This window comes from Prunus persica, chromosome G7, assembly GCF_000346465.2.
Source record: "Prunus persica cultivar Lovell chromosome G7, Prunus_persica_NCBIv2, whole genome shotgun sequence".
NCBI classification, from domain to species: Eukaryota; Viridiplantae; Streptophyta; class Magnoliopsida; order Rosales; family Rosaceae; genus Prunus; species Prunus persica.
Genome location: NC_034015.1, coordinates 1220680 through 1237013, shown reverse-complemented (window position 1 = coordinate 1237013; position 16334 = coordinate 1220680). Strand labels below are relative to the sequence as shown.

The 16334-nt window shown below is 36.3% G+C and overlaps 2 protein-coding genes across 2 annotated transcripts; both read left to right on the top strand.

Moving 5' to 3' along the window:
• On the top strand, positions 1702–6814 carry LOC18770067 (5-methyltetrahydropteroyltriglutamate--homocysteine methyltransferase). The gene is made up of 11 exons (XM_007204204.2): positions 1702–1948; positions 3027–3380; positions 3480–3567; positions 3747–3874; positions 3967–4358; positions 4450–4613; positions 4888–4968; positions 5057–5223; positions 5325–5430; positions 5612–6064; positions 6172–6814. The coding sequence occupies exons 2-11, from the start codon at positions 3031–3033 to the stop codon at positions 6538–6540; spliced, it is 2298 nt and encodes a 765-aa protein (XP_007204266.1). The 5' UTR covers positions 1702–1948; positions 3027–3030; the 3' UTR covers positions 6541–6814.
• Positions 14736–15950, top strand: LOC18771285 (stellacyanin). The gene is made up of 2 exons (XM_007203352.2): positions 14736–14949; positions 15230–15950. The coding sequence occupies exons 1-2, from the start codon at positions 14784–14786 to the stop codon at positions 15544–15546; spliced, it is 483 nt and encodes a 160-aa protein (XP_007203414.2). The 5' UTR covers positions 14736–14783; the 3' UTR covers positions 15547–15950.

Below are 16334 nucleotides of genomic sequence, written 5' to 3'. Positions count from 1 at the left end.
ATATCATAAACTTCAAGTACACAGCTATATATAGAGCAAAATATAGAGTATGCTTTATTACTGCAAATCTGTTAATACTATGTCATAGAAGTACACTGTTAATACTATGTCATAGAAATCATCTCAGTTGCGAGGTATGAACAGTATAACAAATGTTCATACCACTTATTGGAAGTTAACAACTACATCATTTCATTTGCATAATTGGTATGATAAAGAATCGAAACAATACCAGACATCAAAACCAAGTCAACATTAAACAGTGTTTTACGCATTAAAATCACAAATAACCTAGATCACTGAGAATCTAAATCCAAGAACAGTAATTATCAAATTTCTTTACTTATGTTCAATTTTTTTAGTAACCAAACATTAGATAGCATACACAGATAGAGCCAAACAAGTCAACAACAGTGAGAAAAACAAGCATAATGAATTCTAAATCACTAATTCCAATTATTATATCATTCTAAAATAGAAAAAGCAATACATCAATGACTCATATTGACTAATTGAGTATTTTATGCCAAGAACTCATCCCAAAATTCTAACTACCACTAACTCTAGCACCGTTGGCGTGTCAAAGAATGAAGAATCAAATTGAATCACCATATCACCATTGCCAAAACCTCAATTCAATCATACACCAAGCAAACACAGAAATTAACAACAACAAAAAATACGATAAATTAAAATTTTCACAATAACCTCTAAGAGCTTTTGTGCATGAGAGACTGAGTTGTTCTTAAGAGAATCTCTCTCCTGGCAGTGTATCCATACATGCTCATTCCTCCAGAGGAGTTCTTAGATCTGTCTCCATCTGCATTGAGGTTGCTGAGGTTGATGTCGCACAGATTCGACGACAATGGACAAGGAACTGGAGGCGTGTCGTAGGCCGACGAAGATAATTGCGGTGGCGTTAAAGGTGAAGAAGGATGATGCGTTCACTGGAGTCTCTGACGGAGATGGAAGGAGGGAAATCGAAGATGGAGTTTTTGGGGAAGGTGAATCGGCGGTGGGTTGCAGCGATGGAGTCGGCGAGGGCTGTGGTGGAGACGACGAAGATATAATGGAGAATTGAAAAAAGAGAAAAGCCAGAAAAAGAGCTTGATGAACCTCACCATTATTGAAGACAAAGCAAAAGAGTAAAGCAGTAATTTAATATAGCTGTTGAATTTAAGAAATTAACAGCTGTCAAATTTTAGGTTTATTTTGGATATATTTATATACATTGAATGATATAGAGTTTCTTTATAAAACTATGTCTAAAAATGAATATTTAACTAATTTTCTAAAAACTAATTGAGGGCCTAAGGAATGTAGCTTTTTAAACACACAGGATATGAATTTGAAATGTTTTAATAAATCTGGACCAAAGTAAAAAAAAAAAAAAAAAAAAAAAAGGTTGGGGGTTTTATCTAATCGATCCGTTTAAAACAAACAAATAAAATTTAAAAGCAAGATGAGAAAATGGAATTCATTCAAAGAAATGGCTGCAGATGAGAATCTACGTATATTACTCCTCTCTCCTATAGGCTAATCCTCTCCGGTTTCCAAACCCACCCACTTCCCAGGCATGTAAGGGTGGGACCCACCAAAGACCATAGGCATTCACCTACCGCGTCGCCCAAAACCCACCACACGACCCAAAACAAGCGCGTCGTTTCCAAATTAGTTAAAAAACAACACCACGATTCAGTGTCAAAAAAATAAAAAAAAATCCGGAAAAAAAAAATGAAAAAAAAAAAAAAAGAGCGTGGGAAAGAGTGGGCAAAGGCAAGGGAGGGGCAGAATCCCAGATCTAAGCAGAAAGCCACGCAAGCGCATTGGGCTATAAATAAGGCGAGAGGGAGCCATTCGAACTCGCTCCTCTCTCTTCTACGCTAGTAACTGAACCAAGCGAAGAAGAAGAAGAAAGAACCAGTCAAGTCTTCTTTACCTCCGAAAGGTACGAAGACCCTCCCCTCCATTTTCTGGTTCTGTTCCTCCTCTTAGTATCTCACTCTTCTTTTAGGCTTCTCTCTCAGACCCCTGTGTATTGCTGCCTTTTTTTTTTTTTTTTTCCCATCATTTCCAACCCTTTTTGCCATGCCAACGTGATCTAGAGCTTACCTTTCACTCTTTTGTTTACCATTTGTAAAAAAATTGATTTGATTTTTTGGTTTTACGCTGAGATCTACACTGGTTAGTGTCCACTTCTGCGATTCTGTGTTGGATTTTGCGAAAATTTAGGATTTTTCGGATACCCCTTTGGTTTAATTGAATGAACATTTGGTGGCATTGGGATTTTGGTTGTTGGGCATTTTGGGTTGCAGATCTGAGTATGTTATGGTTTTGGTATTTGTAGATCTGTTATTGGGTTTTTGGGTTTTGCTGTAGATCTCTGAGTTAAGTGGGTTTCTTTTTGGCTGTTATGATTTTCTTAAAGATAAGGCCAAATAAAAATTTGATTTTATTAAGTGGTTCAGATAAATTCCCTGCATGTAGCATTAGATCTATAAGTGAGACCATTTCTCTGCTATACGACGATTTCAGGATGAGATTCCTTGCTTTAAACATTAGATCCATAAGCACAAAGTTCTGCTATATGAGGTTGTAGGTTCTCTGGTTGGATTTGATTGAGTGTTTATAATTCAGGCATCTATGTCGTTCTTCAGGATGTCTCAGTATCAGTATTTTTTCTTTCATTTTCACATGAAGATAACAGAGACGTTTCATAAAATTAATTTTTTTGATTCTTTTAAATCAATTCTGATATTATTTAGTTGCATAATAATCATAACTAAGGAAGCTCTATTGTGAATCTGTTCTCATTTGAAATTTTCGGAGGGTATAAACTTTTGTTGTTCTTGATTTCAATCAACTCTTTTGTGTATAATTTTCTCTCTGTCGTGGTGTTTTGAATGGTTGACATGATGTAACTTAAAACTTTTCTTAAACTTTTTATTGCCTGATCATCGTGAAAATGTTCTTCTTCTAGTTGTTGAGTCAGCTAAGTTGTGTTGGTTGTTGATCTGATCAAACAGAGAAATGGCGTCTCACATTGTTGGATACCCTCGTATGGGCCCCAAGAGAGAGCTCAAGTTTGCTTTGGAATCTTTCTGGGATGGGAAGACCAGTGCCGAAGATTTACAGAAGGTGGCAGCTGATCTGAGATCTTCCATCTGGAAGCAGATGGCTGATGCTGGGATCAAGCACATCCCCAGCAACACTTTCTCATACTACGATCACGTGCTTGACACCACTGCATTGCTCGGGGCTGTTCCACCAAGATATGGATGGAATGGTGGTGAGATTGGATTTGACACATACTTCTCCATGGCCAGAGGAAATGCCTCAGTTCCTGCTATGGAGATGACCAAGTGGTTCGATACCAACTAGTACGTAAACCCTCTCTCAGCATTATGTTTGTTAAAAGTATCAACATATTATTATGCATTCGTATGGTTTATACTAACTTAATTAATGTACTAATCCAGCCATTTCATTGTCCCTGAGTTGGGACCTGATGTCAACTTCTCCTATGCTTCTCACAAGGCCGTCGAGGAATACAAGGAGGCTAAGGCGGTATGTATATGAGATATGTTCATTCTCTATTCTTTATATAATTTGTTCTGTATATATGTCTGCACACATAGGCAGAGAGGCACACAAGTAAACACAAACACATGCATATCTGAATGGAAATCCTAGTCTGTTTACCCCGTTAATTATGGTGAAAACTTAATCCAATCTTTTTTATGCAGCTTGGAGTGGACACCATTCCAGTCCTTGTTGGTCCTGTGTCATACTTGTTGCTTTCGAAACCAGCAAAGGGTGTTGAGAAGTCCTTTTCTCTTCTCTCTCTTCTTGGAAAAATCATTCCAATCTACAAGTAAGATACTCTTTGTATATCAGATATACTCTGTCTTGCTTCTGTTAATTTGAAGTATCCAACTTATTGTTCCAACTATGATGTCTGTTTAGGGAAGTTATATCTGAGCTTAAGGCTGCTGGAGCTTCATGGATTCAGTTTGATGAGCCCACGCTTGTTATGGATCTTGATTCTCACAAGTTGCAAGCATTCACTGATGCCTACTCTCACCTGGAATCAACTCTATCTGGCTTGAATGTTCTTATTGAGACCTACTTTGCTGATGTTCCTGCTGAGGCATTCAAGACCCTCACTTCCTTGAAAGGTGTCACCGCATATGGTTTTGATTTAGTTCGTGGTACTAAGACCCTTGATTTGATTAAGGGTGAATTCCCTAAAGGAAAATACCTCTTTGCCGGATTGGTTGATGGAAGGAACATTTGGGCTAATGATCTTTCTGCCTCCCTAAGTACTTTACAGACTCTTGAAGGCATTGTTGGCAAAGGTATTCAACTTTTCTACAGTTTTTAGTGATAATATCAAATAATTTAGTTTCTAAAGTTGCATTTCATTAATTATTTGTTTGTCCCGTGCAGATAAACTTGTTGTCTCCACCTCCTGCTCTCTTCTTCACACCGCTGTTGATCTTGTTAATGAGACCAAGCTGGACCAGGAAATAAAATCATGGCTCGCTTTTGCTGCCCAGAAAATTGTTGAAGTTAATGCTTTGGCCAAGGCCTTGGCTGGTCACAAGGATGAGGTAAAACCTTATTTTTCATTTAGGTGATCAGATTTGTTCATAAATCACAAATTTCGTGCATTTTGGCATATAATTAAATTTGGAGGCACAATTTTTTATAATAATCATAAAGTTAGAAGAGTTGGCAGTATAATATTATCTGTATTAGATTGCACATTTTGGGGTTTGACATTGTTCACCTCAACATTGTTTTCTCAGGATTCTTTTGAGTTTTGTTTCTCTCTGTGTGGTACTGATCCCTAATTATAACTCACCTTTTATGTTTTTTCATCAGGCATTTTTCTCCGCTAATGCCGCAGCTCAGGCTTCAAGGAAGTCCTCCCCAAGGGTGACCAATGAGGCTGTTCAAAAGGCTGTAAGTGCTTTCAATTCATTTGCCTTTCCAATTGACATGCTGTTAAAATGGTTTTGTACTTTGAATTGACTTTTCTTTTGCCTCCCAGGCTGCTGCGTTGAAGGGTTCTGACCACCGCCGTGCCACTAATGTAAGTGCTAGACTTGATGCTCAACAGAAGAAGCTTAACCTTCCAATTCTCCCAACCACCACCATTGGATCATTCCCTCAGACCATTGAACTCAGGAGGGTCCGTCGTGAATACAAGGCCAAGAAGTGAGTGAAATTAATTGTTCCGTATTTTTCATAAAAGTTATGAATCATAACTATTTCATTAATATTGCATTAGTAATTGTGCTGATGTGTGCTGTACTCAGGATTTCTGAGGAGGAGTATGTCAAGGCCATTAAGGAGGAAATTAGCAACGTTGTCAAGCTTCAGGAAGAGCTCGACATTGATGTCCTTGTCCATGGGGAGCCTGAGGTGAGATTTCCTTTATGAATATCCGTTCAAGAAAGCGAAGAGAGAGATATTCTACTGCTTAAATTTTTTTAGTTATTATCAATTAAAGAGCTGGAAATTCTTTATCTTATTTTTCATCTATTTTAAGATTTTTTCTTTTTATGTGCCCCTCTAATTCATTATTTGTATGTTCTCATGGCAGAGGAATGATATGGTTGAGTACTTTGGAGAACAATTATCAGGCTTTGCCTTTACCGTCAATGGCTGGGTGCAATCTTATGGATCTCGATGTGTGAAGCCACCAATCATCTACGGTGATGTGAGCCGCCCCAACCCAATGACCGTGTTCTGGTCATCTGCTGCTCAGAGCATGACTGCCCGCCCAATGAAGGGAATGCTTACAGGCCCTGTCACCATTCTTAACTGGTCCTTTGTTAGAAATGACCAGCCCCGATTTGAGACTACCTACCAGATTGCTTTGGCCATCAAGGATGAAGTGGAGGATCTTGAGAAAGCTGGTATCAACGTTATTCAAATTGATGAGGCTGCTTTGAGAGAGGGGTTGCCCCTAAGGAAGTCTGAGCAAGCTTTCTACTTGGATTGGGCTGTCCACTCCTTCAGGATCACCAACTGCGGTGTGCAGGACACTACTCAGGTCTTTTTCCACTTCTCTGTTTTCTTTAACTGTAAGCATTTGTTTTCTCGGTTCTTTTTAATTACTTCTATTTTCTGAACTGGTTTTGTTTTCTAACCAACCTACAGATTCACACTCACATGTGCTATTCCAACTTCAACGACATCATCCACTCAATCATTGACATGGATGCTGATGTGATCACCATTGAGAATTCTCGTTCAGATGAGAAGCTCCTGTCAGTCTTCCGCGAGGGAGTGAAGTATGGTGCTGGCATTGGCCCTGGTGTCTACGACATCCACTCTCCAAGAATACCATCAACTGAGGAGATTGCAGACCGGATCAACAAGATGCTTGCAGTGCTCGAGACAAACATCTTGTGGGTTAACCCTGATTGTGGTCTCAAGACTCGCAAGTACACTGAAGTGAAGCCAGCCCTCAGTAACCTGGTTGCTGCTGCCAAGCTCCTCCGCACCCAGCTCGCCAGTGCCAAGTGAATGATTTGAGAAAGGAAGCTTCAATTCTATTGCATTACAGGAACTTGAAACGGTTCTTTAATCATGTTTTATTGGTTCAAATAACTGTGTGTTGAAATATCTAGTAGGCTTTTAATGCGCTTTTGAGAGCATTTTATCTTCTTTTTTGTTTGTTTTTTTCCTTTTGATATTTTGTATTTTTGAGGCCCCGCCTCTTGTCATTTCTAAGGGCACCAAACTGATTGGTGTACATGATGATAAAAGAAGAAATCTCATTACCAAGTTGTGTGGTGTCCATGTTTCCAAGCCTATTCCTCATTTTTATATCAATCCCCTCATCGTGCCTGCAACAAAAAAATTGCGTTCATAAAGATGCACTTATTTCCAAATTATATTTTACTTCCAACCGATTTCCTTTGAACCGTACAGAGCCCTAGAAATAGGTTACATTTTAGCATTTCCACTTGGGTTGTGGGCAATAGAAAAATTGGTTGATACAGTTTCACATTTTAGTTTATGTGCCAAGTTGCCAACTGAAAAGTCAAACAATGAACTACTACAAATGCTACTAAATGGCAAAAGTAGCATTCAGATTTGTTAACCCGAAAACCCACGTTTAGGTAAAGAAATTGATATCCGCAAAGTAACAAGGAGGTTTGTCGTGGCTGAGATGGATGCCATACGTGCAGTTCTATTAGCTTGCCAACACGGAGGTTTCTCTAGTGTGGTTGAGTTTGATTCCCAAGTTGCCATTCATACGGTGAAGGGGGAGAGGACGGTGGATGTGGAGGTGGATAGTATTCTTTTCGACATTCAGGCTGCGATTCGAGAGAATTTTAGGAAGTAATATGCACCTCGTAGTTCTAACTTGTAACAAAGCTGCTCACAAAGTTGCATCTTTTGCATGTAGGGCATGTGGTAGTTTTTATTGGGACTTTGTACCACTAGTATGGTTGTTTAATACCTTAACTGAAGATGCTAATATACACATTCGTGTTTAATAAATGGAAGATTTTCCAATGGTAATGCTAGGGCCTTTTCAGTACTGATGATTAAGGAGACCGACTAGACGAGGCACAACATTGTTCATAGGTTGGCCCGGAGATTGAATCAGATTATGAAGTTCTTTTTCTTGAAAAAAAAACAAAAAAGAAAAAAGAAATTGAAATCCAAATATGCTAAAGACCCTATTTGAATTTTGGGCCTGCTCAAGTAGCTTTCGTTTTATGTAAGTTTTAGGTGGATGAGTTTGGCCATTTTTGTGAGCCTCGTAAATTTAATTCTGAAAGTACAATTTTGCCCTTAAGGGCCATAAAGAGAGTGATTTTTATTTTTAATTATCAAAGAGAAACTTCATTAGATAAACTTCAACAAAACAATCAAAAACATCAACATCACATCTAAAGTCCTAATTCAAAGAGGGCAAACTAAAGCGGACAAAAGTCGCAATAAAACTACTAGCCCACATTACCACAATGAACCATAAGCCCACAAAGCCAATATAACTGAAACCCTAAAGCAACTCATGAGTCTAAATGAATCCTAGAACCACCACTAGAAGAAGTGCCATAGTGGCGACACCCTCCATCGCTTCCGTAACAGATTGGGAGAAAATATGATTTCTAGTAATCTACATGCGCATAAGAGAGAACAAATAAATGAAAACAACAACCCTACCGAAGAAGAAATCACCACAAAGGACTTCTGATTCAAAACGCCCGTGGGAGCAAATAATTCGGCTTCCAATCACGAGATGCCACATGGACAAGAAGAATATCACCTAGGTTAATTAACTAAACCCATTTATTTGGCAATTAATTGATACTAAAAATAGGGATATTATCTTTATTTAAAAAGATCATATCACCCATTTAGATATTATCCTAATTTGGAGATATCATCATCAAATTAGGAGATTTGATCTCAATCAAATCCCTAATGGACTCAATCTCTACAATTTGGGGAAAGAATAAACTCCTTCCAGATAAGAGTTTATTCTTTGAAAAGCCCTAGATGCCTAGAGCCCTATAAATATATGGCTTCATTCAACACTTAAGGTAATTCTTTTCCAATCCTAAACCTAGTGTAAAAGCCCTACGCACACCTGAAATTCTCCATATCTCTCTCTCCTAGCCGACGGCATCCCTAGTCGCCGACTCTTTCATATTTGCCTCTCCACATGGCTCCGGCCACCCGATTCTCACCATAGAGAAATCTCTGTACCATTTTTTAGCTATTGTTTCTCATAGATACAATCGACCTAACTTAGGCATCGGAAGGCCTTTGCCTAACAACCCCCTGGGTGTGGTCTATTTACACTAGTCTTTTTTTATAGGAACCAAGGAAGAGAGAGAAAGAAGTTCAAAGGGTAAAGGATCTTCAAGCAGATATTCTCCTATGAGAATATTTGCACAAACAACGTCCTAGTGGACTTATTCACTAACCCAAGAGGAAAAGATGAGAATAGAGGAGGGGCAATGACGCTTCTTCCTCCTCCCCCTCTATGGAATTTTCCTTTGAGACTTAGAGAAAGAGCGGCTAGGGTTTTTTCTATAGTGTGCAAGAGAGTGGTTTGAACACTACTGTTGGAATTTTAAAAAAGTTTTAAATTTTTTACAGTTGATTTGTTTTATTATTTTGGATGTTTTAGTTTATTTATTGTGGGGGTTATATATTTAATTTTCAAATTTTATCTATATTGAATGCCTTAATTTTCTAGTTTAATGTGGTGGAGGTTACATGTTCTTAGATGCTTATAAAAGGACACTCCTCTTTCACATTTGATATACTATTACAATACCATACCATACTACTGAAAACATTAAAGAGAATGAGAAGAATATGAGAGAATTGAAGAAAAAAAGATTTTGTTTTCTGTTTCTGTTTCTAGCTAAATCAATCAATTACCAGCCTACACGATTCTTATGTATTGTTACATTGTAATATTCTCGACTAAGCAATCTAACTAACTCAACAAATCACGACATAACACTTGTCATCTTATAATAGGTACAAATGCTTTTATATCCTATCATCCCCCCTCAACCTCATGCAAACATGCAAGCTTTGTGTCACCTTTGGCATCCCCTTTGCCTTTGACACCCCTGTGCCTAAGCACATCGCCTTGCAAACATGCAAGCTTTGTGTCACCTTCAGCACCCTCTTGCCTAGGCCTATCTCCTTGCGACATGCAATTCTTATGTCTTCGGTACCCTCATGCCTAGTCACATTGCCTTGCAACATATAAGCTTTGTGTCATCTTCGGCATCCCTTTGCCTTCGGCACCCCAGTGCCTAAGCCCATCGCCTTGCAAACATGCAAGCTTTGTGTCACCTTCGGCACCCTCTTGCCAAGTTCTCTCCCTTCCAAATGTCCTTCTTACTCAGGGACTTGGGGGACTATGGGTAGTGCATTATACAGCTTGGAAGACGAATTGTGGTGTTGCTCAGCTAGTGCACTTAAAATTACAAGTCCCCAATGAAGAAGTACATTCTTACTCGTGAACTTGGGGGGACTACTGTTAGTACCGTAACTGACCGAGCAACTAGCTAGGCTAGATCATCCATGTGCCATGCTTTGAGAGGTCATCACCTTATCCAAATAAGCATTACCACAAGTCACAACTCTAAGCAAAGCATGAGGAGTCCCACATCGGAAAACTACAAGAAATGGAGACTCCTCCTCGTCTATAAAAGAAGACTACTCTTCCTCGAGAAAGGGACTCTCTCTTCTGGATCCCATCACTGGGTTGGGCTTCTCACTTGTTATCTTTATATTTGGGTCCAACCCCTTGTACAAAATGTTAACAAATGATATCATAATGAGAACATCCTTCTTCGTGGACGTAGCCCATTCATTAAGGGTGAACCACGTATATCTCGTCTTCTGTATATTTATCGCTTGCCCAAATATTCACACACATGCTGAAGGTCCTCACCTTTACCCATCATCCACCATTCCACCTCTATCTAAGTTGACCTCCCAAAAAGAGCATCAACAAGTAGCACACAGATGTACTTGTTAATAAGTATTTTATCAACAATTATACGCTTAATTTTCGTTTGTTTTGTTTTTAAAATGATGTTGTGGCGTGTGCAAGTAATTATTGATAGTGAAAGTGAAGAAGAAAATCCAATGATCGTCAATCGTATGGAAAGTTTTGAAGAAGATTTTCTTGGAAAAGTTGTGTCCACTGAAGAGGAAGCTTATAATCCCTACAACAGTTATGCTACGAGAATTGGATTTAGTGTTCGGAGGGGACAAAAGAGATATAATACAAAAACAAGTTTTGCGGCAATTTACTTATTTTGGGTGTGATTAAAACTATGGTGGATGTAGGAATAAGGACCACAAATACATACTCTTATTTATCAAAAGAAGTTGGTGGGTCTCAAAATGTTGGTTTTACAAAAAGAGATTGCTACAATGTTGTCAATAAGGAGAAAATGGTCATGATTGAAGCAGGTGATGCTCAAAGCTTGATAAACCTTTTCAAGCGCAAACAAGCTGAAGATCCTATGTTCTTTTACATAGTGCAAGTGGATCAAGAAAACCAAATGACAAAATTCTTTTGGAAAGATGGAAGGTCACGAATTGACTATGATTGTTTTGGGGATGTGGTAGTATTTGATACTACATATCGAACTAATAGGTATAACATGATATGTGCTCCTTTTGTTGGCATCAACCACCATTGGAAAAACGTACTATTCGGTTGTTCTTTTTTATTGGATGAGAAAACTGATTCATTTATTTGGTTATTTGAGACATTTTTAGAATCAATGGGAGGTCGAAAACCGAAGACTATTTTTACTGATCAATGTCAGGCAATGGCAAATGGCATTGAAAAAGTTTTTCCTGGGGTATGTCATCGTTTATGCTCGTAATATGTCAAAATGCAGCAAGAAATTTGGGAAGTTATTATGCGAATCATGTTAACCATATGTTTAACAAGTGTCTTCAAGGATATTGTGAGACAGAATTGGAATTTCAGTCTACTTAGGATCATATATTGGCAAAATTCAATCTTATAGGCAACTTGTGGTTGAAGACATTGTATAGTCTTCGTGCGAAATGGTGTCCAGTATTTAGCCAACATATTTTCACTGGTAAGATAAAATCTTCACAAAGAAGTGAGAGCACAAATAATGTTTTTTATTAGATGTCCACTAAGACAATGTGTCTTGCTCAATTTGTACATCACTATGATAAACAAGCAGAAAAAATGCATTCAAGTGAATTAGAAGAATCTTTTCGTTGCAATCAAGAACTCCCTTCTAGAATTGCCAAAAACAGTGGCCTTCTGAATCATGCTACTACTGTCTACACAAGAAAAATATTCAAATTATTTGAAAAGGAGTTTGTAGATAGTCTGGGAGTGATGATGCATGAAGTTGGAAGTGATGGTACAATACACTCATTTGAACTTAATGCAGAAGGTTATAAAAGAGTGTACATTGTCCAACTAAATTTATTAAATTGCAGTATTTCATGTAGCTGCAAAATGTACGAGTCTATGGGTTTATTGTGTCGTCACACTCTAAGGGTACAAAATGTGAAATGTTGGAGTCAAATACCAAAACAATATATATTGAAGCGATGGACAAAATATGCAAAGAAAAGATTGGAGGCAAGTGAGCATGATGAATTATTATAAATAAAGGGTAAATCCTCGGTCACATTGCGGCGAAATACTTTGATGCGAACAACTTATGATGTATTGACTAAGGCATCAAAGAAAGAAAATACTACTAGAATTGCTCTGCAGAAATTGAGAGAGATAGCAGGATTGATTGAAAAAGAAATGATAAAGTCAAAGGGAGAAGTTAATGCAAAAATTCATGATAGTCTTGATGTAATGCAACCACATTTGATGAGACGCAAGTACAAAATCCCTCTTGTGTAAGGCCAAAAGGTATAAGCAATGCCAGATTGAAAAGCATTATGGGGAAATTAAGGAGTACCATATCACTGAATAATTTCTCCAACAAAAGGCATAGTTGTGCTATTAGGGAGTAGCTACCCATCAATCCTTGCTGAAATTAAGCAAAGCTAGATTGTCGTCGAAATGATGAAAGTAAAGTAAAACATCTAGCAATTTGCGTGAGATTTGGTTGAGTTTTAGACATAACCTCTGAATAGCGTTTATTGCTCTGCCTTGTACTTTCAAGCTAAACCCATGTAAAAAATGGAGATAAATTCTTTCAGATTTGTGTTGACATGAGTTAACCTACTAAATCAATGAGATTTATTTCCTAAGTTAATTAGGTACTTTACTTCCTTGTTTCATATAGTTGACACATCCTTATATAATTAAGAGATATTCTCCTAATTAATTACTGTACATATTTCTTTGTAAAGCACTCTTATGAACTCTTATATATACCTCCATATAGAGAAGAATACAACTAACCAAAATTATTCAAATCATATTCATATTTTAATAATTTGTACCCACTCCCGCGTTGCGGCCCTTCACCCTTTATTGGGTATTTAATTATTTAATTATTGATTTCCTTTGGAGCCATGAACTTAGCCCAAACACCATCAGATCATTTCTCATTGTGGAAAACAAAAACTAAAAGAAAACAAAAATATGTGTATATGCTTTGACATGTCCAAAAACAGCCAAGCCGGCAAGATTTATATTTCCAAAGAAGCATATAATAAAATCCAGAATATCCAAGGTGTGTAATTTATCTTTGAATCTAGTGATAATTACCCTATAGAGCTACAGAGTGAAATATCAATTAAAAAAAAGGAAAAAGTTGATACATTATAGAAACCAACTTATAATAAACTTCCCGCATAAAAAAAAACAAAAAAAAACTTTGAGGTTTCAAAAAAAAAAAAAACAATTTGAAAAAGGACTTTTACTATATAAAATAGGGAGCATTTTTGCTCACCACTTTAACTCAAGGTGTATCCTCACCACCCTTCCCAAAAGGTGACACATGTCCATGGATTTAACTATAGTTAACTCTTTATTTTTTATTTGTTTGATGACATTATTATGAGAGAGAAACGATGATTTAATAAGATTTTTCCTAATTTAGCCTTATTCTATTAATTAACCCAACGAACTTTCCACTTTTCTTGATTAATTTAATTTAAAAAATAAATCAAAACAATGAAAACTGAAAAGGCATACGTTACTATTCCAAAAAAAAACATAGAAGTCCATTGAATTGAGAATTTCTAGTTTCTTGATTATCCACAATTTGGGTGCTTATATGTGAACTCTGCTCAATAGACTTCTTTCCTTTGTTCAAGCAAAAGATAGGTATCGTCTATGTTGTTACTTGTTGTTTTTAGTACTATGTATTGTTTTTTTTTTAAAATTATAAATTTGCTTTGTTTTATTTAGTTTTCTGAGTATCAAGGCCAAATTCGAATTTAACAATTCATGTCCTTCGTTAAGATTGGGATGCCAACAGATTCATGGGAAGTGGAAGACTGTTAATTTTTATTTATTTAAGTAATGACTGTTCTGCTGTTGTTAATTATTCGGATTGTTATTAGCTTAATTGGTAATTAATATAAAAGTGGAAAGTTTGTTGAGTTAATTAATAGAATAATGGTAAATCGGGAAAAATCTTATTAAAGCATTGTTTCTCTCTCATAATAATGTCATCAAACATAATAAAAAGTAAAAATTAACTATAGGTAAACTCATGGACATGTGTCACCTTTTGGGAAGAGTGGTGAGGGTACACCTTAGGTTAAAGTGGTGAGCAAAAATAATAGGCCGACTATATTCAAATATTTATATATTATAAAATTATTTTAAGGATATCTCAATAGAAAAAGGCTATATATCTATATATATAAAGCAAAAAGATAGAACATTGCAATTTGCAGACATATTTTTAGCAATATATATATTTATATAATGGAAATTGAAATAGTACATAAACTTTAGGTTATGAAATAGTACATATTTACTTCAATTTATGATTTATGTTACTCTAAGTCGTAACTCTTTACAAACCAAAACATAATTTTCCCCGTTCATTCTCTAAATTTAGTAGTTGGAAAGCATATTAAAGCCGACCATATTATTTTATTTACAACATAGTGTGGTAAGCCAACCAAAGGCAGTCTTCAAGCTTTGTCTTTCATTCGGGGTTTTCAATGAATTATTCAACAGGAGAAAATGTATAAATAGACCAAACATTCCCAGAACATATACAAAACAGTATACCTACTGAGAGAGTTAACACAAAAAATTCCTAATAATTAAGGGGTATATCAAATTAGCTCCAATGGCTTCGATTAAGATTGTCGCCCTAATTACCATGGTTGTGATTCTTCTTCCTACAATTGCCATGGCAACGGAGTTCATCGTTGGAGATGCTAACGGCTGGAAACCTAATTTTGACTACCAAGCTTGGGCCAAAGACAAAGTATTTCATGTTGGTGATACACTAGGTAATATATACATTCCGATTATACTTCTATCATAATATAGAAGATGTTTTAAGATGCTTATATTGCTAAATCGTGAATTTAGATCATTCAACAATTTAGTTTTGTAAAAACGAGTGGTCGAAACTAAGCATTTGTTTAGAAAACAAACATTACTCTTAGCGTAATTAATAATTAACTTACAAAAACCAGAATTGATGTGATCAGTTCCTTTTTTCTTTCAAAACTACATATATCTATGAATATTAATTAATTTATGAACATATATTATGCATGCATGCAGTGTTCAACTACCCGTCCCCACCACACAACGTGTTCAAGGTGAATGGAACTGGGTTCAAGGAATGTGTTAAGCCAACAACAAATGATCAACCACCACTTACCTCTGGAAACGACAAAATAGAGCTAAAGACTACTGGAAATAAATGGTACATTTGTTCTACTAGCAACCACTGTGCTTTGGGCCAGAAACTTAACATCACTGTTATGGAGGGTCCGCCTGCACCAGCTCCGTCCTCTGCTGTTCGTGGTTTCATCTTTTCTGGATACCAAGTCTTCATGGCCGCCATTGTTGGAGTTTTCATAGCTGTTGCTGCCTGATCTTCATCTTCAACTCGTCCCCAAATGCATATGCATAAAAACACACCAAATTAAGATACATACATTAATAAAACATAGTGTTTTTTCTTTGATTCTATAATTATAATAATTTTGTGGAAAATAAAATAAGAGAATTTCGTTCTGTATTAGATGCTGAGCTGGCAATACTGATGTAATTGCCCATCAGAATCTGCTCTTGTATCATGTTTTTGTTTTTGTTTTTGTTTTTTGCTTTTGTTTTGTTTGGATCAATTGTATCATGTTATTAGCCAATGGTGGACTCATGAATTTTTTTACAAGTACGCTAAATTTTATTTTTTACAAGAGATATATTATAAGCTTTTTTTTCTCTTGAAACAAAAATGTAAATAAAATTTTATAAATCAAACAATGCCAAATTATGAGCAAATATAACACAAAGAAGACAAAATATATAAATAAATATCAAATCAAACACATTGTTCAAATACTTGAGATCAGAGTTGAGTAAGTTTCTCAGGAATTGAACTATCAACATCATATGCATAAATTGTATCCTTATTATCGTTACCAATTTTTTTGAAGAATGAATAAATAGTTTTTCCTCTCTTTGTTGGTCTATTATCATCATGTGACAAGATATCCTAACAAGAAATACTAGACACCAAAAATCATATATACTAATTAATAATTCAAGTTGCAAAAATAAAACATATATAACAATCCCCAAAAGTTTTCACCCAAACCCTAAATTATAAAAACTTAACAACAATAATTAAAATTGGAAATTGAACTAAAAAAAAAGAGAA

Excerpts from the sequence above, each read along its gene's own strand:
- LOC18770067 (XM_007204204.2), top strand. The coding sequence starts at position 3,031 with ATGGCGTCTCACATTGTTGGATACCCTCGTATGGGCCCCAAGAGAGAG. Across the intron at positions 3,381-3,479 it reads AAGTGGTTCGATACCAACTA|CCATTTCATTGTCCCTGAGT; the intron begins GTACGTAAACCC and ends GTACTAATCCAG. Across the intron at positions 6,065-6,171 it reads GTGTGCAGGACACTACTCAG|ATTCACACTCACATGTGCTA; the intron begins GTCTTTTTCCAC and ends ACCAACCTACAG.
- LOC18771285 (XM_007203352.2), top strand. The coding sequence starts at position 14,784 with ATGGCTTCGATTAAGATTGTCGCCCTAATTACCATGGTTGTGATTCTT. Across the intron at positions 14,950-15,229 it reads TCATGTTGGTGATACACTAG|TGTTCAACTACCCGTCCCCA; the intron begins GTAATATATACA and ends GCATGCATGCAG.